The sequence below is a fragment of the Perna viridis genome, chromosome 1 (genome assembly GCF_037379345.1).
Source record: "Perna viridis isolate PV_CMFRI_1.1 ecotype Kerala chromosome 1, ASM3737934v1, whole genome shotgun sequence".
Classification (NCBI taxonomy): domain Eukaryota; kingdom Metazoa; phylum Mollusca; class Bivalvia; order Mytilida; family Mytilidae; genus Perna; species Perna viridis.
In genome coordinates this window covers 3,160,939-3,188,863 of record NC_142445.1, presented here as the reverse complement: position 1 = coordinate 3,188,863, position 27,925 = coordinate 3,160,939, and the positions used below count along the sequence as shown (strand labels likewise).

The 27,925-nt window shown below is 32.1% G+C and overlaps 1 protein-coding gene across 1 annotated transcript; it reads right to left on the bottom strand.

Annotated features, from left to right (window-relative positions):
• Positions 1-10: 10 nt before the first annotated feature.
• On the bottom strand, positions 11-26,003 carry LOC148626871 (uncharacterized). The gene is made up of 4 exons (XM_088553178.1): positions 25,864-26,003; positions 4,745-4,822; positions 2,192-2,720; positions 11-751 (listed from the first exon to the last, which is right to left on the bottom strand). Exons 2-4 carry the CDS (start codon positions 4,809-4,811, stop codon positions 748-750), a joined length of 600 nt encoding a protein of 199 aa, XP_088409304.1. The 5' UTR covers positions 4,812-4,822; positions 25,864-26,003; the 3' UTR covers positions 11-747.
• Positions 26,004-27,925: the final 1,922 nt, after the last annotated feature.

Sequence of the window (27,925 nt, the reverse complement as noted above, 5' to 3'; positions counted from 1 at the left end):
AATACAGATGTTCCAAATTCAGACTTTAATTCTCACTCGTCGCACCCGAAATATATCACCAATAACAACTAGAAAGCTTACATACAAATACAATACGATAATTCAAAACAAAAATAGAAACATTGATGTGATGTATGAATGGCAAGATGAATAAACACATTTATGTACAATAGAAGTATTTTAAAATTTCGGAGTTGATCGGACCAATTGTATATATAGAAAGGAACACAGAATGCTAGTTCAGTATATTCAGTCGCCTTTTTTATAAGAAGGATATATCTATTGATTCAGCCAATCCAATCACCACTTCTGTGGTTTCTGTAACGATACCGTTTACCTAAGAATTCCATCGCGCGTTTACCTAAAAACTCCATTGTACGTTTGCCAAGAAATTCCATGTAACGTTTATCAGGATTATATGTGTCGTCTCTCTTTCCTAAAAATTCAGCATTGCGTTTCCCAAGAAATTCCATAGCTCGTTTCTCGTCGTTTGGCTTGGAGATGTTTGAAAATCTTTTTCCCAGAAACTCCGCATATCTTTTGTTTTGCTTGCGTAGTATTTCTAAGAGACGTTTAATATCCGCCTGATGTTTAGAGTCAAGATAAGAAGATTTCTGTGATATGGCTCGGTCGAGGAAACTCACACTGCGAGGAAACGGGGGTTCTAACGAGTCTTCATTATCGGGTGTGGTGAGGAGATTTTGAGAAATTTGGAGAGCTGTCTCGATGGCGTCAGTGTCGCCAGCATTATCTATAAACAGAAATAAAAAAAAAAGACGCGAAGATCACAAAATTGTTGCTTATTGCAAAGACATTGCATTCTTGTAAAATCTTATGAATATTATTGTAAGATTGAAATTTAAATAGAAACAGTCAAAGATTAGAATCGTTAAATTTGAACATATTAATTCCTTTCATCATAGACATGATTAGAGTACTCATTTCATTATTTCATTATTATCATTTTCTAAAATAGTTTAATTTCTTTTATAATGTTTATATATTACAGACATGTGATGAGTGTGTGTAGACAGCCACAATATATTAATTATATGATTATATCTTCCACTAATAGCAATACACAAACACCAAAGGCTATTATAATCATTCAAACTGAAACACAGGACGTTATAATTTTATCGAAATTCTTCATATTCTGGAAATAAAATGGGTTAGTTTGCTTGGAATGAGTCTGCCTTCAACGTTTTCAATAAACTTTGAAAAAATGATGACATATTTGAAAATCTTTTTTTAGACTAAGTGCACACAACAACATTTTTACATCATAACAAAACAATTTAGCAAAAGACAAAAGATTAGAATGCATATATATATGTATGTATAAAATAAAGATAGTTACAATATAGTTCTGCCATGCATTTCATTGCTTCTTGTATATTGAAGCTTTTATAATGTTATTTTTCTATTAAAACGCATAATTGCATATGTGTTCAAGCACATCTTTAAAAAAAAAACATTTTCTCTAACTAAAGCAGGTTAGAAATTTTCTTGTTAACTTTATGTGGCTAATAAAATATTCTATTTTAAGATTTTAGTAATTTGTATTAAAATGAACTCTATATAGCTCTTGAATCACGAATAGTCTTAAACGTGTAAATTATTTTTGTAAAATAAATTACATTTACTTTCAGGTAATTATTGCTTACTGAGTTTGAGAGATATTGATTACTCTATGACTCCGCAGTACTTGAACACATTTTAAGCAAAGCGCGCTAGCACATTTTGCACGATATATGATAAACATATATATATATTAAATTAGTATTCGGGACAACACCGCACTTACTGCTTCTATTTGATATTGCTTAGCGAACTGTCTGAATGTATTGCAGGCTGTTGTGCTAAAATGCTAAATTCTGGATTTAAATCACTTAAATCGCTTAAAAGCATGTCATCGCTGCGCCGACCAACAAAAAACGGTGTATCAAAACGCTTTTCAGAGCTTATTTTTTCATATTTTTTCAAAAATCTATCCCTTTTCCCAACAAACTCGGGTACAACAAAACGTTTTGAAAACTCTGAGTACACTGGTTTACCATGAATAAGTCTCATTTCCTGTGGTAAAATTACTATTTCCCTCTCCCTTTTTTCATTTGATTCACGCGTTGGAAAATTTGAATAGCCAGCGCTGTTTTCTGCACGCGCTTGTTTACTCGCTGCGTCAACTGACCTTTTTCCTCCAACATAAAAACTTGTGTCAGCCGGTCGGGCATTTTCTCTTCTGCCTATAAACAATGGAGAATCGCGTCTTCCTACAAACAACGGATGTCCTCTTCTTCCGATAAACATCGGAGCCCCACGTTTGCCGACAAACCTTGGTGCATAGCGCTTTCCAATGAATAGAGGTGCTCTTCGTCTGCCGACGAACATTGGCGACCGCCTTTTACCAACAAATCTTGGTGCCCATTTTGCAACTCGCTCAAATTCAGTTGGATCTGAATTAGAATCCTGGTCATTAAGTAGACTTAAGTCTTGTGCGAATCTTGAAGATTCTTGCAAATTTTCATCTGAATTCTTGAGCAAATAATCAAGCATGTTTTGCAAATTATCCATGTCGTTGACTTCAGCTTCTTGTTTTAATAATAGTTTATCTACTTCATCCTCATCAACTGTCCGTTTACCAACAAACCGTGGTATATGCGCACGCACTTGCATTGAATGCGCAAGCTCAGCATCCTCGCTATCGCTTTGTTCAAATCCTGTCAATGCAAAAGTAAAAGTGTAAAATATATTAAAAAAACAGCATTTATTTGGTGAACATTTATGCAGGTAATTCAAACACAATTTTCTATCCGACTTTCTTGTGAGATATGTGAACTAAGATACTTGGTAACTGTAATTAACGTATTTGTGGGAGAAAGAGGGATCCGTTATAATAGCTCCATACCAACAAAAATTGGTTAAATGAGTTAATGAATTTTGAGGTGAAAAACATATGCAATGACCTCATATTTGAATAAATTAACTTATTTGCGCAAGTACATAGCGAATTTTTAAACAGAGAACTTCGGTTGCATACGCTTGTAGCGCAACAAGTGATTATATTACCACCATATAATTAATGATGTAGATTTTCCAATAAAAAAAAAAAAAAAAAAAAACAATTGACACCTGATGCTGCTGAAAAGCTATCTATTTTAAAAGAAAGTCACAAGCAACCCCGGACCCAAACTCCACCCACCCCCTACTCCAGGTAAAAATGTCTGTATCTTGTGTTCAATTTTATCATAACAATATTTGCTTGTTATGTATGAATGAACTAATGAATCACATTTGAATTTTTGTCAAACGCAAACACTAAACACTGTTTACTTACAGAATGATATTAAACTCTGGATTTTAATGTTTTTTTTCTCGCAAACATTCTGCTGGTAAATCCCTATTTATCAAACAGTGAGTTTGTTGTATGACATTATATTTTACACTTATTTAGCCCATTGAAAAAGTTTCTCCCTTTTTAAATGCGCTAATACTTGGGCTTTGTATACATGTGTACTAGCTAATCGAGACCGGAGAATAAATCATGGGTGTGGTTTACAAATGATGTACTTTTAACGATTGCAGAACTGCTGCAATTGTTTTAACCAAATTTTGATTTATTTAAAAAAAAAAATTATTCAGTGAGTTTCTTAAATGACATTGCAGGATTTAATGAGAATCATATAGAAGACAATTTAGTCTTATTGATTAGGCTAAAGATTGACCATTGAATTATAACGGATTATAACGGATATAATATATATATATATATATTATATTTTTCATGACGGCAAAATTTTCACATCATGTATGGAAAATAATTTACGTTGAATACAAATTGAGGCAATACGCAATAATTACAGAGTTTCCGTATGAGTTTTTTGACTGAATGGAATGTTTTATTAGAAATAACAACGAAATCGTCTTTGACAGCTGCTTATGTTAAGAGTAGTTGATGTGTCAGACTAAATAGATTTAAAATATAATCCACGAAGTGCATGGAGTAACAAAAATAATAAGAGATATAAAATTATCACTGCTTTATCAACTATATCATAAAACAATGTATTTAAGTACCAGTCCATATAAAATTCAGAAACTGCCAATGGTTAATTGATACATGATGTAGAAAAACCCATCGAACAATGTTCTTTAGTCTACGTATTCTATATTCTTACATAAAAATAATCATTGCCGTATTCAGATCTGCACTTTAGAAAATCATACATTCATCGCCCACTAAAATCAAATAAATGGAACCAATTCAAGAACAAAAACTCTTGCAAAATACTAATTTCATGTACAGTCTATATAATTTTTATCTCATAAGCACAACAACCAAATGAAAAAATAAGACTGGTTTTATGATCAGTAATTGTTTCTGAACAAGAATTAAAACTGAATTTGGTGGGTTTTTGACATGCATGAATCACCTTTTGTCTGATATTTAGAAATGCTGCTACTTATTTATTAAGGTTTATCAAAAGGGATGTAAAAATTGATGAACTTGTAAACATAAAGAAATATGTGCTTAAACACCAGATTAATCAATTTGCTAAAAACGACATTTATAGTTAAAATGCAAGCACAAACCAATGCTGATCGCCGTAGAGAAGTTTAACTTGTCCTGTTTTCAACTGATAGTACGTTTCGCATTGCCTATGCTATGACAGTATTATTACTCTTTTAAGTTAAGTGATAAAACCTGCACATGGAAGAATATTTGCCCTGATATAAACGTTACCTGATCCAATGGCCAAAGTCTGTGAAATTAGGTAAACTATGGTCAGGAGTGTTCCTGGTAAATTCATTCTCTGGAAATCTGTAATTGCATATAAAAACATTTAAATGAAGTGAAGGCCTATGCTATGTTAATCGTACTAGCTAAAACACATTTAACATCTTTGTTAAAATTAAGTAAGTATTGCTTTTTTATAATAAATTTATATCAAATCAAGGACTACAATAAAACATATTCAGAATTGTTTTTATCTCTGGTCGTTTCATCTTTAGTCTGCTAAATGAAATTGCAATCATTTCTTATTTGTTTCTGTATTCTGATATCGTTTTACCCCTGAATACTTGATTTACATCACTTTTGATTCAAACGGAATCAGAAATATACTGTTCCTAAATCAAAACAAATTGAAATAATTAATCTTGTTTGGCTAATTAAACATTCCATAGCGAAAAACAAAAAAAAACTGGTTGTTAAAGTAAACTTTTTTGCTAACAAGGTGTTTATGCATGTATTTAAAAGAAAAATCAAGGGAACCAAGGTTATAGCGGTAATCAAAAGAATGTAATCCAGGGACAAAGACCAGACATGGAAAACAGACATACACAACAAAGATCATAAATTAACTAAAATCATACATACAAAGTAACAAAAGTAAACGAGCAACTCGGACTCCACTAAAAACTGGGAGCATGGACCAGGTGCACCGGTAGGATAAGCGTCCTCTGCTTTTCTAGAAACACCCGCCGAGTTGCTCATAAAAAGTCAAGTCCGAGGTAGACAAACGAGGGAAGGAAAACTATGGCCCGTTGAATAAATCAGTTTTCATGGTGCTGTTGGATACATTCGTCAATTATTCGCAGCACGCTTTGATACATTAATTTTTTAAATATTTTGAACCGAGTGGAAATTTCATTCGTAGTTACAGCACTTGCTTTACGACGACCTTGTACAAAGCGAAGGAATGTCAATCTATTCATTATAATGTTATGCATTAGAAAAATTATTTAAGGAATGTTTTTACTTTTTCAACAGGTTATACGCAATAACATGGTTCGCGAAAGTGTACACTTCTAAACGGCGAATCGGTTTATTTCGAACCAATCAGAAAGCTTGTTACAAATCAAATAAAGAAAGATCAAACCTTACTTTGACTCGTTTATTATCAAAACGTCTAAATCGCACTGAGTAATAATCATTTATTGATGACGCAAATCGTTTACAAACGTCCACAATGTCAATGCAAGGTATTAGAACATATGCCCTAGAATGAAAGATATCCATTACCCCATGCTATTCAAATTGTATTTTTTTACTGATAAAAGGGATAAACAAACCGGATAGATCTTGACTCGTCAGTCTTGATAGACAACCAATCTACTGGAAGGGAACCAAGACGAAAAAAACCCTGATCGCCCTGGTACGGGGTTGAGTATGAGGCTAATTACTCCATCTCATAAAAAAATAGTTTATTACATAAATCAAACAAACATTAAACTTAGTGCATGGAACGTAAGAACAATGTATTAAGACTCGAAAACAGGTCAGGACTTCCAAGAAATGGGTTATGAAATTGCGACCATAGGAGTTAGCGATAGTATATGAACTGGATCTGGAAAGACTGTCTGAAACAGCCAAACCACCATATGCTCATTAAGATCTGATAATTAGCATACAGAAGGCGGTAGAATGATTATGAACAAGGAAAGTGCAAAAAAGTTAATAAAGTGGGAACCTATAAATGAACGATTGATTCCACCTATGCAAAGACCAATGGTATCCAATGTTATGCACCAACAAATGACGCAGAAGAAGAAGTTAAAGATGTTTACTATGATGCATTACAAGCACATGTTATAAATAAAAACTCAGTATGATGGTCTTCTTGCAATAGGTGACAAAAACGACAACAGCAAACGACGAAAGATCAATGGATAAAGAAGGAGTTGGAAGAATGAATGAAAATGGTGAAAAACTGGCAAATATGTACTCTACAAATTATCTTGTCATAGGAGGTACCCTGTTTAAACATAAAGAAGTACATAAGATAACATGGAATTCCCCCCTCCCAAAAAAAACGTGATAAAAACCAAATTTATCATGTGATTTTAAATTGGAAATGAAGAAAATCATTATTATTAGAAACTAAATCATATAGATGGGCAGATGTCAATAGCAATCACCATCTTATTATTGCTAAAACAAGACTTAAGCTAAAGAAATCGTTACATAACAGTAAATCATATAGAAAGATTATCAACATTGTATAACGTACAAAAGAAATTCTGCATAGAATTGAAGAACAAATTAGAAAACCTTGAACAGGACAAACAAGCCTAGAAAACCAATGGGAGAACATCAAGCACATCTACCAACATACTGCCGAAAAAAACATTGGATTCAGAAAAAGACATAACAAGCAGTGGTGGTCTTAAAACACTTGTAACGTCATTGAAGAAAGAACAATGGTTTAAGAGAAAGTCTTGAACACAAAAAAAAATAAGACTTAGAGAATAACTGCAAAAACATACAATGAAAAAGAGACGGGGGTAAAGAAATCAGTCAGGAATGATAAACGTAGTATCATCAATCTGCATGCAGTTAAAGCAGAAATAGCAGCATTGAGATGCGACCTAAATACTGTATGTAAAATAACGAAAGAACTTAGTGGAAAAACAAACCAAATATCGTATGTTAAAGACTATTGGCAAAGTTATAACAACTGAGAAAGAACAATTAACAAGATGGCTTGAGAGCATTGAGTAGACCAGAGCATTGAATAGACCAGAGCCAGATACAACAATAATAGGACTTGATAAAGAATTGATACACAAAACCATTGCAATGTAAGCTTTGAAATCGGGCAGCAGGCATAGATTAAACTAAGGCTGAACTTTTAATTCATAAGATGATATGGAGCGCAAGAAAGGATTTCAACTCTGATTAAATTGTTCTTTACGTAATTTGAACAGTCTTACGAAACAATAAGGAGACAGACTGGTTTGAAGTTATATCAGTTATACCATCTTATTCCTGGTGTACTGGGTAAAGAAGAAGACCACGGGTGACTCAAAAAGGGGATTACATGATCATTTTTTTAATTTGCTAATGATATGATTTTACTGTCATCTCGGGATGACCACATGCAAGAAACAATATCAAGACTCTGCATGTATGCCAGTCAACTTCGACTTCGCCTTAACACCAAGAAAACTGAAGAAATGAGGTTCAAGTCAACGTCTAAATAAAAAAAATATTATTATGGCAATTAAATAAAACAAGTATTTGTGTACGTAGGAGCAGCATTAAGCAAAGAAGATCCAACCCAAATATACTTCAACAACAGACTTGCAAAGGAAAGAAGAGTTTTTCATGAATTAAAGCCCTTCTGGAAATCAAAACAATACAACACGAAAACCAAGGTCATATTGTATAATACCAATGTAAAATCGGTACTGATATATGGAATTGTATGCTGGAGAGTTACAAAGGCAGACATGCAATCACTGTCGATTTCCACCATAACTGCCCCTGACAGATTTGCAAATTAATTTGGCCAACTACCATCACAAACACAAACAAAATAAAAATTACTCAAAATGCGTAATTGATTAAATAACACAGAAGGGATACAGATAGCTTTGACATATCTTCAGAATGGAAGGATCATGCATTACAAAAGCAGCCTTAAGGAAAAGACCAGTACGCACACCAAAACCAACTTGGGCAAGGACTGACGAAGAAGAGCTTGATTATCTTTGATGACATGAAGAGAGACTGAGACCAAAACAAGGAAAAGAGCTGAATGGAGAGATCTCGTGTTGACTTAATGTTTCACCTAGAGCGAAGAGAATAGGTAGTAGGTGGTAAAAAGTTCATTGCAATGTTCCATCTTTAAATAAACCATTATGATAATATCACATGAAGTATATGCATGTATAATTTAACTTCGCTGTTTAACAAGCTTCCATTCATTTTTTTTTCAGCCTCATATCTTGACCAACACTTAGAAATCGATGGTAAAAGATAACTATTGACCAAACTTCACGACAAACGGGATGACTTTTCATTCAGAATTGTCAATTTTCCTTTCATCTGTGGCAACATCCCTTCGGCACCTGCGTATGGAGTGTTCATATCACAAATCATACGTTATGCCAGAGCTTGCCGAAACTACGCAGACTTTTTTGTATCGCGCTAGAACTCTAACAAATAGGCTTCTGAAACAGGGTTATATTGCTACAAGATTGAAGTCATCCCTACAGAAGTTTTATCATCGTCATCATGAACCTGTAGATCGTTATGGTGTATCCATCTGCACCATGAAAACTGATTTATTCAACGGATCATAGTTTTCCTTTCCTCGTTTGTCTACCCCGGACTTGACTTTTTATGAGCAACTCGGCGGGTGTTTCTAGAAAAGCAGAGAACGCTGGTCCAAGCTCCCAGTTTTTAGTGAAGTCCGAGTTGCTCATTTGATTTTGAAACTTTGTATGTATGATTTTAGTTACTTTATGATCTTTGTTGTGTATGTCTGTTTTTCATGTCTGGTCTTTGTCCATGAATTACATTCTTTTGATTACCACTATAACCTTGGTTTCCTTGATTACTCTTTCATTTGTTTCTTCATCTTTGCTGCGATGCCGAGTTTTTAATTCATCCAAATGGTTTTAGACAACACAGTAAGAAGTAAGAATGTCTTTTGTCATATCGGTAACGACAATATCTTCGTTCAATATAATCTTAACCAATAGTGAGTTAGTAGATTGTATGTAATTCCGGATATGGAACTGTATATAATCCCGGATATATAACGTACGTAATGGGCTCCTCGGAGAGGACGTATCAACCGAGACGTGTACTTTTCATTTAACCAGTGATTAATTGACGCATCACTCAGTGGAAATATCCGAGCTATATGTATTAACGAGACAAAATCAATTTATACACCAGATAAATTAGGGAGGGTTAAACTGTGCATCTCTTGGGACCTTGCGTTATAATGGACGACAAACTAAGTTTGTCAATACTTTAAATCATTTAACTTGTCTAAAAATGATCAGTGACGGCGAAGAATACTGAGTCTTCGGGTGATACATTAAGTAACTGCTTTGATTAAAATTTAATATAATCCTTTTTGACATCTTCTTCTTACGCAATCTACAAGTATTTTTTGTATTCAATATACGACTTTCCCCCAAAATCAAACAGCGAACCGATGAACACATCTTCAGTTATGGATAATATATATGGAAAATTTCGTTATTACAAGACATATTCATACTTTATTAAGGAAAACTATTTTGTGTATGTAATTCATTAAATTACTGTTACGTATAAGCATCTAGTAAAACTTAAGTTTGCATTTAACTGACAAAATGAAAACATGTTTCTCGTATTGCTTAAGACTTATGTTTTCATCTAGGTCTTCTCAAATATCTAGAAGACATCAAGTAACTAGCAATAAATGACAGTAAAATCATTTGTGTCCTGAAATAAGGTTTCACTCATCACTGCTAATGAAAAAGCTATTTTGTTCTTAAAATCGCCAAAAGAAGTTCGTTATTTACGTCTGTCATCATTAGGGTTTCTGTCATAAATGTGACTCAGTATGTTGTCACTTCTATATTGTTCCTAAAAGAAGCAGCTTTTGTTATCGGAAGTCGATGTGACTTTTCTGAGGCCATGAGACACTCCTGTATCGGTTGTAATTTCAACAACTTACAGAATGCAAAATTTATGCATTCATCATAATTTATATTTAAAAACAGATAGTGATTATCTCTTTTGAATATAACAAAACATCTACATAACTTTAAGGAGGTAGACCTAGGGTAAGGGATGTAACTCATGAAATCAGTGATATGTTTGTATTATATTCAATTTCACCAAACCTCTTCAGCTTTCGTTTGAAGCAAAATAAAATGATTCCAAGTGAATTAGATGCTTATATACAATTGATGTAAAATGCTGAATACAAACGTTCCAATGATTTTTAAGAGTTGTGTCTCTTACCCTAGGTTTACCTCCTTAAATTAACCTATTTTACCCTTTTGTTAATTTGTCATACAGCCGTTTGCATAGTTTCTATAACAACAGAATACCATAAAATGTAATAAAAATACCGTCAGGATGTTTTGCATGAAGCAAGAACTGATGGCCTTTCCTGGAGCAACTGAGTACACCAGATGTTTGCACAACAAAGTTGTTTATTTTTGTGTCCGAGAGGATCATACGAAATTGATAATGTGGTAAAAGCATGCATTTGTCTGAGTTATTAATTAAACCAACATTTCACTGTATGTTTTACACATAGGTAAACTAGTCTGAAAAAAAAATCTTGAGTATGTTCAATTTACCAAATGTTTCAGGCATTTTCGCTAGTACTATTTGACAATTTAATTTACAAAGGGTGATCGAAGTATCATTTTCTAAATCATTTTGTACGTGGTACGTGGTAGTACATTTCTTGTATTGGTAAAAGGCATGAGGGGTAATCACAAAATTACCAAAATGAAAATCTCTAGATGATAGTCAAAAAGGAACAGTCATAAACGTTTGTATAGCAAATTACAATATCAAGGTACAGACTGGAAAGATGAAAACCATCGCAAATGTCCTTACTTTTAACAAGTAAAAATATAACGAAACAATCGGAACAACTCGGCCAAGTCCGCTACACTAAGACATAACCTCAAACGCAGAAAAGAGAATTTCTTCTTGAACAATTTGCCGGAATTGTAGTCATACTAGAATCAAAGTAGTTCTATCCACCAGGTGGCGCAAAAAAATTAGAAAAATTTAGAAAATTTATTATTAAAAATAAAGAATAACTCTTCAAAGAAAAAAAGCAATGGCAAAACATCAACCAGTTTAATTATAATTTGAGAATCAGATTGGTCAAATTTCGGATAGATTCTATCGCCTATGTACCTTCGATGTTTTTCTCCGTGCAACCAGAAAGGCCGAGTAGTTCCGATTGATAACAGTTACTGTTACCTGTTTTTCATTTTTAACTTTGTAAAGAAATTTTTAAAAATTACTCACACAGTCGTGGGTTTATTTCGTTCATAGAAATAATTTCGATTAAAGACCCAACCTGTTGCGTGTATGTGTGTGTGTATTTTGAAAAATAACATTCCAGCCATTTATTATCTTGATTTTGATAGAAAAGTCGTTTACACCTTATCACCTCCAAATCATTATCTATAGAAATAAATGGTTTTTTTTTTAAACATAACAAGAGAATTCATGGCTATACTTAAATACAAGATTTCAAGGGCGGTTAAAATTCAAGATGTATTTTTACCATACCCTTACAGCGTGCTTTCCAGAAGACGATATCTTTCTGTCACAAGATGGCACGACGCAGTTACTCGTAAAACAATTATCTTTATGGGATAAGCTTTGACGAAAACACAGTTGGAGTCGTGATTTCTTCTTGAGAGAGGAAGCATTATTGAGAGTTAGTTCAAAGGAACCTGCTGTGCCTATCCGTACTTCAATCCAAAACTCTCATGAATGATGGATTCAAATTCAAAGTTTATTTTTTGTTCTTGAAGGATAAAAGACTGCATTTTCGTAGAAACGAAACTCCCAACTAATCAGAATAGCATATACATTTTTAGTTTATTTATCTAACCTCGTTGTTGCACTAATTTTTGAAGTATATTTTGAGGTGGGTTATTATAATATTTAATATAAGCATTTAAGGTGCCTCTCATATTTAGTATATTTTAAAAATTTCTATTTTTTTTTTCATTTCAGGGAATCTGAATACTATTTCATGTGAATTCATCATGGTAATATCATCATTGTGATCAACTTTTATTTTATAATATATGTGTTCTAAAGTACACCAAAATGAATCGAAAGGAGGAGATTACTCCATTACAGAAAAAATTATCAAAAATCATCACAATTATGGCAATATTTCAAATGCTATTGATTTGCAAAACTAATTTTTGAATAGCTACTTAGTATAAAAATTAAATTAATCTTATTTGAATTTTTAATCCAATCCATCGATTTTTTATGACCAAATATTAAAATTTAGAGAAAAAAAGGGTGGTCTGACAATTTTCCATATATCTCTGTAAAAGGCCTGGTGGCCCAGTATTTTTTTCTCTTCAATATGTTTTAATGTTTTGTCCGTAAAACATATTAGTTTTTCAGACAAAAATTAAATTTTACTTAATGTAAGTAATATTTAATTTTGTTTACCTTTAAAATGTAGTTTATGCTAAACAAATAACAACAGTAAAGGCGTATGAGAATGGTTTCAATTTGCATATATTCTGCATATATATACACCATACAATCTAAAAGAAATGGGAATTATTTCTATGGCAAAATTCTACATTTTGGGCCGAGCTTTATGAGAAATTGAGTCTAGTGACTCCAATTTTCTTTTCCTTTTTTGATATAAGGATAAGCAGTTGTACAACATATATCAAAGAGTAATCAAGGGAACCAAGGTTATAGCGGTAATCAAATAGTAATCAAAGGAATCAAGGTTATAGCGGTAATCAAAAGAATGTAATCCAGGGACAAAGACCAAGCACGGAAAACACCCATACACAACAAAGAACACAAAGCAACTAAAATCATACATACAAAGTAACAAAAGCAAATGAGCAACTCGGACTCCACTAAAACTGGGATCAGATGCACCGGTAGGGTAAGCGTCCTCTGCTTTTCTAGAAACAACCGCCGATTTGCTCATCAAAAGTCAAGTCCGGGGTAGATAAACGAGGAAAGGAAAACTTTGACCCGTTGAATATATCAGTATTCATGGTGCAGATGGATACACCTTAATGATCCACGATCAATATGAAGAACCTTAAATTCGGGTTTCTTTGGTGATAGAGCCACTTTTTATCATAAAAATTTCCTTCGAATAATTTAAATTTGACATCAGCTATATAGGTCATATTCTTTTATATTTATCATGCTCTCTTTTAAATGACTTAATGTTGCTAAGCCTAGGTGTATGAGCATCGCTCTTTTTCGTTCGATGTTAGTTTTTTTTCACTCAGTTTTTAAGTATCATAACAGTATGACATATTGAAACGCTTGCTGTCTGTTATTGTTCATCATTAAGACAGCAAAACGATTTCCCTTTTCCTTTGAACGATACACGAAGAAATAAAAGGGTTTGAGACATCACGCCGCTTTCCCAATCGTGTGCCGTGAAGTAAATAAACAGCCTCTACGAACCACGACGGCTTTAGTGAATAAATTCATTTACCAACATTCGTCAATATGTCTTGATAGTTGACATTTAAATCTGGAAATACATTTTCCGGATTTTAAGACTAGGTCCATTTAGCATAACAAATAAAATTATCAGGGATTTAGAACCACCCGTTCAGATTTCTTCTTTGAAACAGCGTGTAAGGTTGAACTAAAGACCAGTTTTCCTATTTCGCTGTCAGTGATCAAGCAGCGAAATGTCTTACAAAAGACGATCGGTTGAACTTACGATTTTATCGTCAGTAAAACAGTTAAGTGACGAGAACACTGAAGTTAATAACCTGATATATCAACGTCATGTAGCACATTAAAACAAGTTGATACAGTTAAAATCTATTATACTGGAATGCTGGTTATAACATACACAATGCTATTGTCCATTGTAACATCGCGTTCATCCTGTAAAAGTATTACTAAGATATTGTTTCACAGTATTTTGCAAAGTATTTTTGATGATATTGTATGTGTTTTTAATTTGATATTTGTACTGTTTTCGTTTGATATTTGTACTGTTCTAATTTGATATTTGCACTGTTTTGGTTGATATTTGCACTATTTTGGTTGAAGTTTGTATTGTTTTAATTTGATATTTGTACTGTTTTGTTTGATATTTGTACTGTTTTAGTTTGATATTTGTACTGTTTTAATTTGATATTCGTTTGATGTTTCGGCCAGATAGACATATCTATTTATTCATTCTATTTTACAAGACCAGATAAAAATGCATCTGATAATACATTGTGACGTAACAGTTTATACCGTGGTATATACTAGTTCTCCGAATAAGTCTTGCTATTTATGAAATTACCAGTATAAAGTAATAATTTCCTGTTACATCTATTCATGATTGTTAGTACTAGATAGATAAAAGTACATATTAATTATGTAGTCCAATAGAGGAACCCGGCAGGTAATATATGGTCGGTGAAACATGAAAAGATTTTCGTGGAACTTTTTGGTTGATGTTCCTTAGAAATAATAACTATTTAGTTGTAGTGTAATGCAATTCCAAGTCAGATATTATTTACAAATTAAATGAGAAGAAGTGTATCTCCGACTGCCTTATTACTGCATGAAAGAGTACCTAAATTTTTAAACAAAATGATGTTAAGGGGAACGCGTTTCTTTTTTTCTTATTTTGAAAATTATACTTTTTGTTCATGACCTCGGAAGGGACATTGAGTAATGATGTGTCAGTAATTTACTGGGTGTGATCGTCCAATAATTGTTTAAAAAAAACCTTTTAGACCAACTTATCTTATTCAGAGAAACGTTGTTTCTTTTTATTATATTAATATTTTGTTTATTTTTGTGATGATTTTATTCAGTACACGGTTGAATCCTCGCTGTGTAACACCGTTAAAGACAAAACAACTGATTTCTATACGCGTTAAACTTTGTAATCAAGTAGTTGCACTCATCAGAACTGCATAAAAAATCAGTCAATTAAATCTCTATTGTCGTATTGTGTAAGTCATAGCAGACGGGTCTTTACCGCAACATAGAAAAAATATAAAACCGGAAAATGTCATTTAAAGTTTTCTTGGCAAAACATAGCATATCGTTACACGGAAATGTAACTTTAATCTTATTGTGTACATAGTAATTGACGTAGAACGCACCATATGGATTTAACTGCCTGAAAGTTGCAGTCAATAAATTGTAGAGGTAGACTAGATTCGTTTCAAATCTTATTAGTTTGAATAATATTCCAATATCATTTTAGGGAGATTTGACATTATAAATGGAAACACTGGAGATGTAGACAGTCATTGATAAACTATATTGATATTTAAAGGTAATCAATTAAACTAAAGACTGGAAGTAAAATTCTTCAAGCTGGTTCACCAAACACGTTTCAGTGTTCTTTATGATTAGAGAAACTACCATACCGCTCGACAGTAGAACTTTTCAATTAGAGTTGTTAAATTCTGATCAAAGCATTTTCTATGAAATGTTAGTACTGTATACAAAATATAAAAACATCAAATACAAACATTTCAGAGGAGCTGACGTAGTATATTTGAAATCCTCAAAATTATATACATTATAATAAAAAAAATGTTCGGTTCAAACATGTTTAGCTCATTTTGGTTTAAATGGGCAAATAAATGGGTAATAACAAAATTTACGAATTAATTAACTCTAGCATATAGTCAAAAAGAATAGTTAGAAAGGAACGTCCGTATAGTAAATTACAACATCAAGGTAAAAACCGGACAGTTAGAAACCACCACAATTGTCCAAAATTAGTTCAAACATTTTCGATGAAAATGACTGGTTAAAGCAGATCAATAGCACGCTAACCTCCTGCTTCCATCACGGTTAATCATTTCCGGTATATTAGGTAAATTACAGATTTAATATGACGTCCTGAAAAGGCATTGAGACCACAACTGTGGTTGATTTTCGATAACCATATGAGCAGCACGCGACTTATTGGGCGTGGTTTGTGTGTGTTAAATTACTGCCCAACTTAATCATGTTAACAAACACACGTAACAATCCAATGTGTATCAGCTGTTTTCATTGGTTTCAGTAGCGTGAATGAACATCAAATTCACATTTACTAAAAATATTAACGTTATTTTTAGAAAAGTTATATTACATTCCGTAAAACTCACTTACACGTACACGATAGAACGTGTCACATGCGCCATCATGTATGAAAGTAAACAATAACAATCGTCAATGAATGGACATTGTATCTGTCCATGTGTGAACATTGTGAATTCACATAATGCAAACAACTATAAAAATACAAAGAAAAGTTTCACTGGCGTCCACTACAACTGACATAGCGTTAAGTGTACAGCCAAATATGGACAAAGATGGCGGGTCTACAATTACCGTGAAAGGTCGCGAAAATGTAAAACAAAAATGAAATTATCCCATTAGAATCGAAATAAATGGACAGCATAAAATTGCATCCGTTCAAAATTGGTTAAAAAGTATAGAAGAAATGAACATGAAAAAAAAAAGAACTCAATACAAATAATTATATTTACTCTGCATATCATTAAAATACACGTGATTTTTCATGAATCAATGAAACACATCTTCGAACTTTTCATATAGGCCACATCCACAATGAAGTAGACTTGTGATTGCCGATTTTCTATATATATCTAAGATAAAATACAAATAAAATAAGAGAAACATATGTTTGGTTTTTGTTGGGGTTTAACGCCCGAGCAGCAATATTTCAGCTATATTCATGCGATGAACATGAAGTGGTTGATAAAATGAACATGAAATGATGATGAAATGAGGTGGGTAGGGTCGGACAATTTAGTCTCCTGTGGCGGAGCCCTATGGTTTCTACTCCGGGAGAATACCACAGTAGGGTTTCTTAACGTGCGAGGAACGTGGCATCTTTCCCAACACGGTGCATCACTATGGTTTGCGGTCAGGTTTGAGAAACATAAAAAAATGTAATTATAAGAACTGAAATACATGTAAAACATGGAAAACACCAACTTCAAAAAAGTCTTGAACTTTGTTGGGAGGACGCGATAAGTTCAAGATGAAAATAATAAGATACAAGTAAAGGTACAGAACATATATTTGTTGATTTACACCTAATCTTATAAAATGCCGGTTGTTAACTGTATCGGTATTAATTAACTTTAGCAAATTAAGTTCTTTTAAAATTGATTTAAAGGATTAGTGGAATACAGCTGGCTTATATTTTTGTTGCTCATTTCAAAATTATATGAAATGTTTCAGATCCTTGTAACAAAACAATCCTATACAATCTTTTTTTTTCATTTTTGTCTGATTTTATAAGACAATTTACTGATACATTTAGTAGTAACATTGAAAAATGTATTGAATACAGTAATTGTTTTTCAGACATGATTGGAAACATGATTCCATAGTAAACGACAAATCGCCTTAAATAGCAACGGCAGTTTTAACATTTAAAATCCTAGAATGAAATAATTAAGTTACTGTGACGTTCAATGAAGACAAATTTAAGTCAATAAACGTAGTTCACACCATGTTAATGTAATTTGTCACTTAGAGAGCCAGATCACTAGGGATCGATAAAATATAACCACTTTGAACTTTGAATGTATTGCATTTGAAAAATCGAAAGGAAAATCACTATTGGCGGTGTTTGGTCACGTGATAATAATTTTAGTTATCAAGGTGTGTTATTACGCTGCCGATAAGTTTTACTTCTTTCAAATATCCAGATCTTATTTTGTTTCTGACCAACAGATTATAGATGATGGATTTTCATTATATCAACGAATTTATTTTCTGGAGTGTTAACTGGAATATCGTTATTTACTTTTTGAACTTGACACGTCTTCGCCACAAAGCTGATGACTTATTTTGTAACTCTTGACTTATTGGGTTTACCTGAATTTTATAGTATTTAGTTACTTCCATTTTCATTTGTTCATATATCATATCTTTTATACTGATTTGATACTAAATGTTGGTTATTTTATGTTCTTTGTTGTGTATGTCTGTTTTCCCTGTCTGGTGTTTGTCCCAGGATTCTTTTGATTTCTGCTGAAGTATGTTTTCACTTGATTTATTCTTTTACCAAGTTTGACCTGTGGTAAACTTATGCTGCCGTTTATGTTGAAATATACCGAATATAATGAGCTGTAGTTGAAGCGGGAGATTTGGCGTGCTATAAAAGCTGGTTTAAACCACCATTCTTATCGGAAATGGCTGTACCATTATGGTTATTTCCAACTTTCTGGTTTTTACCCTGTTATTGACATTTGTTTTTTGTATTTAATTTTTATTATGATTAATGCCTATATTTTATCCGTTCGACAATTTTGTTATTACCTTTCAGTGACTCCAATATTTTATCCATTATATAACGTTATATTATAAGAAGTTAAATATTTCGGCCTGTGTTTTTAAAGTGTTTTGAGTTTTATATCATGTTATTTATCATCAATAGACAATTATTGCTATTTGTTTTTACCGAATTCAATACAGAGTAGCTGTTGATAGATATGAATCGTTTTGTATGGTAAACTTTAAAGTAATGTCATATCTAAGCTGGTGACTTTTGTATTAGGGTACCGGTTTAAGCAATATTCTGAATTTACACTTCGGATAAAAAAAGAATGTGTAAAAAACCGAGACGAAATAAGAGTCTATCCGTGTAGAAATCAGGCAAACCCTATGATATGACCGGCTCAGAGAGTAATTATGGTCCCACCAATTCATTGGTGCAATGTAATGTTAAACTTATGACGTCAGGAAAAACGATTTATGTTCTGTATCAAAACTGGATGACTATATGTTGAGTTCCTTAACAAGTCAACTAAATTACGAACATATCAAAGAGACATAACTCTTTAGTCTAAATTTTGAAGTGCATGCTGTGTAATTAATTCATTCTTATCATTTCAGTGTTATTACAAACCATCAAATTCATTTTATGGAAAACATGAGTTTGTGATTTGCAATGAATGAACATATTTTGAAAACAAAATTTGGCCCGTGCCAATCGCAGCCTGTGTATTGAAAATACATAATAATGAAAAGAGTTTGTTAATTTATATATTAAAAATCAAGTATGGTAGTTGCTTAAACATGTTCAAACATGCTTTCGCTAACGGACTTATGAATTGATGTTAAACAACGCGTTAGAGCAATGAGTTTCAAAAGTAACGTGATTACATAATATACTTTAGATTCAAACAATGAGATTCCTTTTAGAAAAAGAATTAAGATTTTTTTGCATTATAAAGCAATGTTCGGGAAACACAAGAACCGTCGTAGACGCTGGGATTTAGTGCCTGTAAATTTGATTCAAACACATCATTTCCATCAAAAATGCCTGAATAAAGTCTGAATCATTTCAGTTTTTTTTTTTTTTTAAACTTTTCATTTTTTGCCTTGATGTTTCCATATGTTATATAAACTTTCCTTCTTTTGATCATTGCCAAGAGTTGGCTTATCATAGCGGCAATTTTGTTTTTACATGTTAAACGGGGATGAACGAATATTAATTGTCATTTACTGTAGACAACTTATTGTTTCATATGTTGACATAATATTTTGAATGTGACGTTGATCATTGAATCTTGTGTCCATTAAATTGGTATATTAATAGATTATATATCGATTCCCCCTTATTTTTATTCGAGTGTGAAACGATTGCTTATGTTTCAAGGAATATGACTTATGACATAATTATCCAGTATGTTCTAAAATGGACTAGTTTGATACCAATAATAGTTGATTTTGATGAAATTTTCGTTATACTTTTAATATTACATAAAACATTGTAAATATATTTATTGTTGAATTTGATTCAAACAAGTTTTTAGGTGAATTTAAAGTTTGATTGTGAAAAAAAAACGTGAAATACTATCAAAATTTATAGCGAGTATCTAGGGAGAGCAGATTTACATATTTAATACATTTTGCAAGGAAACAGATAAATTAACTGGTAGTCTTTGCGATATTGACTTTATTCTATAATTCAATTCTAAGAAGTTAGACCACAGAATACAAATATTCTTCAGAACTATGATATTACATGAAGATACATAGCCACATATATTTCATTAATAATTCCATCATGTGCTATAATTTAGGAACAGTTGGATTGCTGATTTCAAGTTTAATTGTTTACTATTTCAAGGCTTATGTAGTAAAAGTACTACGTAAACCGCCAATTAATTATTTTACTTCCTTGTGCTGACATAACTGTCAATACTATCAATTTATAACGTCGATGCAGTTTTGGATTATTCAAAACAATACGAATAATGAAAAAGGAAATATTAACTAAATCTTAAAAACACAGTTACTATTTGATTGTGGTTGGGTATTCATTGTTTGGTATTTTTTGTATTTCAAATAGCATATTGTTTCTATACCCTTATGTGGAAAATATGAATATGATTCTAACTTTGTCATTTGAATACAATTAGGTCAAGCTTCAAGCTACCCAACGTCTCAACTGATATTCTCTTACATCCAATTCAACTGAGTTTGCATGAGAAATCGTGATTTTCCTTCTATTTTGTCGATTTTCTGTTGTTAAAAGGTGTTGTAAGGCTCTACCATGCTTATATTTACTTTGATCTCCAATGTCAGGAAAAATCACGATGTTGTAAACGGTGACGGAAGCAGTCGACATTTTACCGGAAGCTTTGGTGTAATAGTCTCGAATACCGAGTTATTCAATTCTGAACTATTATCAGAAGAATAGCTTTGTAAATTTATTTAATGTACATCGATGAGTTTTGACGATAAAATATTGGTAAAGTTTCAGTTAATGGAGAATAATTGACAAATACGGCACTTGATAGTATTAGGCTTCTGACACTTACATAACGTCCTATCCAATCAAATCTCATTTGTAAGTAAGAAGAATGCTGTTCGAATAATAAAGATGATTCAGTAAAGCATATTCTGAATATGGAAACTTTTTTCTTAAAAAGGGTCAATGATACAAAAGGTTGAAAGTGAAAATAAAAGATGTTAATAAGCTACTGGTATAAGAGAGGGTTTTATGACTACGCATGGTAATCTGCATTTCGTAGTTCATGTCCTGATTAAATGACCTCAAGTCATATCCCTGCATTGCTATAACATAATATTGTCCAATACAAGAAATTCGTGAAAGTCATACATTCTTGACCAGGAAATTATCACAGACATTTTTATCCATTAACAAAATGTCATTCTAATTTACCCAGGCAATGATCCGGATATTTTTTAATCCATGAGGTTTAAGACTGTTAATATGTTTCGACGTTATCCCAGGGGACAAGTTGTTTTAAATACGATAGAAAATCTCAATCTGATTTATCCATTAACCGTCTCGTGTATTCATATTAGTTAAAAATCTACATGACCGACGAGCACGTGATGTTTTTAAGATTTTTTAAAATTGTTTTGACATTGGATTGAGTATGAAAATTGCGTGGTAAAACATTAATTTTTTATTCTAGACCAGATTATACGAACGTCTGGGAAGAACATTTCTTTCTGGGATGTCCCCTTACACCAGTGAACTGAAGAATACATTCACCACGAGTAGTTGTTTATGATTAATATGACAACGGCTTGAAGTTAAACTGATAAAGTAATTATTGCCTTATCCACTCTCCTGTCGGTTTATTACAAAATAATTTGGAACGATTAAAAATGTAACCACAGATGTCTTTTTCACTACACAAGTCCAACGCTGACAGGATTACTGTTTTACCCTTTTAACTCTTGTGTGGACAACACTAACGTACACCTGAACTCTTATGGTCGGTATGGAAGCAAGCGTTTTTGGCTAGCCATAACACCGGGTTCAATTGCAATTCACTTTGAAATGTCGGGAATGTAGAGGCTTATTTCATTTTTCCATGTTGGCCTGGATTTAGCCGGTTCGTGTACTCTTTAAATATTCTGCATTTCAATTAATAACTATGAGTGGGTAAATTTGTTATTACTTTTACAATATTGTGCATTTACAAAAGGACATATTGAGTATGTAACGATATAGAGTATTTAAACCGTCCGATAACTATGATCGGAGCTCGCCCCGTGCAGGTCCGGGTGTCAAAAGAATAAGTCTGCAGCAGCGCTAAGCTTGTCGTAAAAGGCGATTTAATAGTGCTCAGAAACCTAGTCGGGGGTTAGGCGCTCTGACCACAGAGCAACTGGGTTGTGTGCCCTAGCTGGTGGAATGGGGTACCTCTTGCGTGTTACATGCTGAGGTTGTCAGACTATAATACGGAAAACCCGACCACAAACCATAGTGGGGCACCGTGTTTGGAAAGATGCCACGTTCCTCGCACGTTAAAGAACCCTGCTGTTGTATTCGATAGGAATAGGAACCTCCTTTGAGCTCCGCCACAGGAGGCTAAACTGCCCGACCCTACCCACCCCTCCCTTTGGCAATTAAAATTTGTCGTCCCTATTATCCTAGTGTCCTTTCATGTTCATTTTATGACCCATTCCATGTTCATCGCCTGAATATAACTGAAGTATTACTGCTCGGGCGTTAAACATCAACAACCAATCAATCAATTTGATCGGACCTCCGTTTTGCAATGTCCTGCCTTAAACAAATTCAATTACTAGTAACTCTGGAAGCAGTGCGTATGTGATTATAATTATTGATTTACCATCCTAAAAACATGCACAAACTACATAACTTTTTTATTTTGCAGAATTTCTTTTTTTTTTAATAATATGAATCTAAATTTCATTTATTTCTACGTGTTTTAACAATGTAACTTTAGAGAAAATACCGCTGAAATTTCCAACCATCAATAAAGGTTATGGTTGGTAGAATTTTGGTCCTAAAGCTAGATCATCCGCCAAAACATCACATCATTGAAATTCATTTGATACGAAGATTCAACGTTAAAAAGCATGGTATGAAATCGCAACAAACGTTTGCAATGCGAATTATTGAAACCTGGTAGAAAATGACAGCAATGTAAGTCTTTAAAAGTAATATTTCTGACCTCATCCTCATATGATGTTGGTATTGTTACTGAACATATATATATACCTTTAATATGCGAATGTTTTGATTAATACATTTAGTTGATCGGGTGCGGTGTGATTTTGTTTTTTACATTTTAAATAAATGTTTAGAGTGGCAAACAAATATACAGAAAAATTCACAATTTAATTAATCCAAATATATTTATTGTTTAAAGTTTATATTAGTACCTTCCGTTTAGGCATGGGCATTTTGAAAATGATTCTCTTTATTTTGAAAAATAAAAATTAGAATTTTCTAGAACTTTAGCTTTCTATTTGAATTACCTCTATGATACCACTTAGCTTCATATTCTCCATAAAACACTGTGTTGAAATGAAAGTCTTATAGTATATACCCTTGGGGTAAATTAAAAATCTATAACGACATATGTTTTAAAGGGTATATTGTTATTCCATTATATTTAAACTAAAGAGGAGACAGGGAATTCATTGTCACTCTGTTATTTGAGAGATGGAATTATTACCAGACCATAAAATGATTAATTCGTTTTATGATTCATTGGAAGTAGATACATACAAGGGATTGTGAAAACTAAAATTTGAAAATTTATGAGTTTTATAATATGAACATTTACGGCGAGGTATTTTGTAAGAGAATCTAATCAGATATGGATTGTACTACACTTTAATATCTAATGTTATGAAGAGACTGCAACTTGTCTTTTGGCATACTGTGTCAAATGACACATGTAGTGTGTTGTTTGATTGAATACGATTCAAACAGCTGAAACATTTTGGTTGTCCACTTGTAATCCTATCAATTGCATGATTTTCCATACAATACGTATCTTTTACCATTTTTGTTTTTTTTTTGTTTAATCATTAAAAAAAATTTTGGTGGATTTTCAGTTTCTTTGAAAATTGCTTTTGTACTATTTTGACAAATATTCAGCCCACGTTATACATTGTCGTTCATTCAAGTTTATATTATTAATTGCAAAACACATTTATAACCTATAACCGATCCGTGTAATATTATTTTTATTATGTTCAACTCATGCAGATATGCAATCTCCATTTTACATTCCCATAGCACTAGATTATTTTTCGATAAAGGCAGACATGTAAATAATACCATTTACAAGTCTCTTGTTAAAGCATGGCTAAGTATTATGCATTGTTTTCTTTATCAAAGAGAGTTTGTTTTCCTCCTAGAATCCATTGAAGAGAGTTTGCTTTCTAGAAACAATTTTCCATATCAATGGATCATTTGTCGCGGTGAAAAAGATAATACAAAGAAGAGGGATATTGATGCTGATTTCATCATGTATGATTAATATGGTTAAAGTCAATGAAGGGACCTTTCTTATATTTTTGTTCGTAATTGTTACATTTTTCAATTGCACTAGAGTAAACTTTATGGTTTATCTTTATTAAATCTTAACTCCAAACTTTGTCATAACAGATTTTATTATTTGTAATTCTCTCTTCTAGTTATGAAATATTTGGTGGATTTTTTTATTGCATTATTACTAAAACTATTTTCAACTTTGTTACGTTTTCGTTCAATATTAGAACTTTATGACAATACTTATTACAGAAATAAACCTACAAATTAGGCATCCGTTTTACTTTTCGTTGGAACATCATTTCCTTTACACTCTTACGCTATTGTAAACTTCGGGAATTGAAGTAGAAAGGTAGTATTTCCCTTTTCTGAACGATCTTATAATTGGATATTAATGTTCTTCAGTACAACAGTCTATAATTCAAATTGATCTTTATAGAATTGGGAAATTGAACTTGAAGTTTTACAATTGACACAAAGGGCAAAGGCGATTATTTTGTACATTATAGATAACAAAGTCACAAAGCCACGTGCCATTTGAGGAATAAAATACGTCTAAATTTCTATTAAGCAGGAATACATCTGTTTAGTTTTGTTTATTATGATAAATTCGTTTGAAAATTCTATGGTCATTAAGTATTAAAAAATGTGTGAATTGTAGATGGCTGACCTTAGTCAAAAGATTACTGTCACGCATTCACTTAAATGTATATAACTTTACAAGCAAAAACGAGAAAAAAAGGACTAAAGATTCCATACAAACTCAATAAAGCAGGCAGCAAGAAATCCAATACCTAAAAATATTCTTAGGTTTTTCGTTTAACTGAGATAAGCTTTTTTTCTTAGCTATAATGGATATTGGACAGAAGAAAACTATGAAAATAGAAGTAAAAATGAACATTTTTGTAAATGAACAATTCATATTTGCTGTTTTGGATGAACATGTATATAAAATTGTCATTTCTTTAAAGAAAATACATCGTAGTGAACAAGTTTAAAAGATGATATATTATTCTTAAACTAAGTTGTACAGTTGTTCATTGTTGCCCTCACATTAAGTTAAAGTAATACTTACAGTTCTGTAGTGTGTATGCCAATAATATAAAATTAAATTTTATTTAGTTCCTTTTTGATCTTTTTAGTACCTCTTATTTAACGACATCGGTATTTTTATACGAGCCTGTCAATAACAAGGCGGGTCTTGTGACGTTGAACATCCTACTACAAATGTATGGACTTATCAAACACCGACAAATTGATAATTAGTCTTCCAATATCACAATTAGCTTTTAACGTTGGAAATATTTTTACTTATTACGATTTCTGCAAGAAGTAAAAACCTTTTAACGGCTTCGTCGTAGGTGAAAAGGTTTTACATTTTAGAAATAATGGAAGGTAATTTCTCTGGAGAAACTCATGGGTAGCAATACATATGCCATGGAAATGAATTATTAAACAAAATTCGTGAATTCTTAAAAGGGTAGTCGTGACTCTATAAAAAAACAACGTAAAAATAATATAGAATAATATAACCAAGATGGTTCAAACGGCATCTTATTAATGTCTTTCTATATGTCTAAATCGACTATTCATTTACATTTTAACAATTGTCAAAACGAGTTTAATATTTTTGTTAACTAGTTTTCTATTGGAGCTTCAAAATGACTGTGGAAACATTATGTCTGAAAAAAATTAATGAAAAACAAAAGTAACTTTAAATTTGATGAAACGTTTGTCTAGCAATTGTGATTTTTGAAAATATATAACGGTAATTATCTAGTCAATATATTTCATAATGTTCTTATGTGATATAAGTTATTTATTTCTACTGTTAATCCTGGTGTGTGTGTTCTTAAACCTTTTCCACTATGGCTAGTTCAAGAAGCCTTTAACTGGTACTTTGTGTTTTAAAAAAAAATACATGAAATCACATGTTCTTGAAAATCATATGAAAAACCATACTCTTTTCATATATGAAAACCTATTGAAAACATAATACTATACAATTTATATTTAATTGTGTTTTGTGAATTAAATTTGTAAGTCAGAAACATACGCTTTCATACATTGTTTCATGGTGGTACTAAACAAATGAAAAAATATATGATGATTTTATTTTTATGAAATTTTTCTATGTTTATATACTTAATCTAGGACACCTATATCTGATACTAAGAACAAATATCGTAAAAAAACTATTAAACCCTCCGCAAACTTGTGTCTATCCAGTCGGTAGATGTTGGTCATGAATGTGTTTTAAGTCGTTATATTACTTTTAGTTTGATTTTGAAGAACTGTCATCGTTCTGTTTTCCCTTTTTACCTACTTTGTTGTCCGGTCATTTCAGATTTTATTTAAAGATGTGTGTTTATACTTGATAAAAAGACTTTTTGGTGATCTATGATGTTATTCACGATTTTGAATTAGGTTATACGCCGGCCGGTGCATTTGTTGCATTTTGCCATATCCGTTCTCATTTCTGTAGTTGCTAATTTCCAAGTTTCTTTAATTTCTCTCAAATCAATGCCACCCTGAATTGTTGTTAGAAATATTATATTGTTTTTCATTTGCGAATAAATGTGACAAAAGTGAAGTGTATTCATCTGTATTCAAACAAGTTGAACCTTTAGAATGGATCCACTAATGTCTACCTGTTTACCCTCTTCTTGTGTTTTTTTTTTCTTCATTTAAGAGCTTGTTACCTCTTATGCACTTTTTCCCGTCAGTGTTATACAGTAAAATTGTATTCTTCAATGTCGTCTTGAGTACGTCATGCAGTGTATCATCATTACTAGTATGAAAACTAGACATCCTCTTTTATCTTGTACTTTTTACGTAAAAAAAGTCATTCTTATTCCATTAATCAACAGAAAAACCTACAGTGATACTTTTCAATTTTCATGTGGAGTTAGTTTTATCATACCATATATAATAAGAGGTGTACTGAATTAAATATACTTCTGAAAAATACATATTAGCATTGTAGTTAATGAATATGAGATTATATATCTACAAAAGGAAAATAAGGACATATTTTTTCATATATTTTTTAAAATCATATGGAAAGTATATGTCTTTTTCTTGTACGAGTTGGATCATCATGAGGTATTTATGAAAAAAATGGAATGATGGAAAAC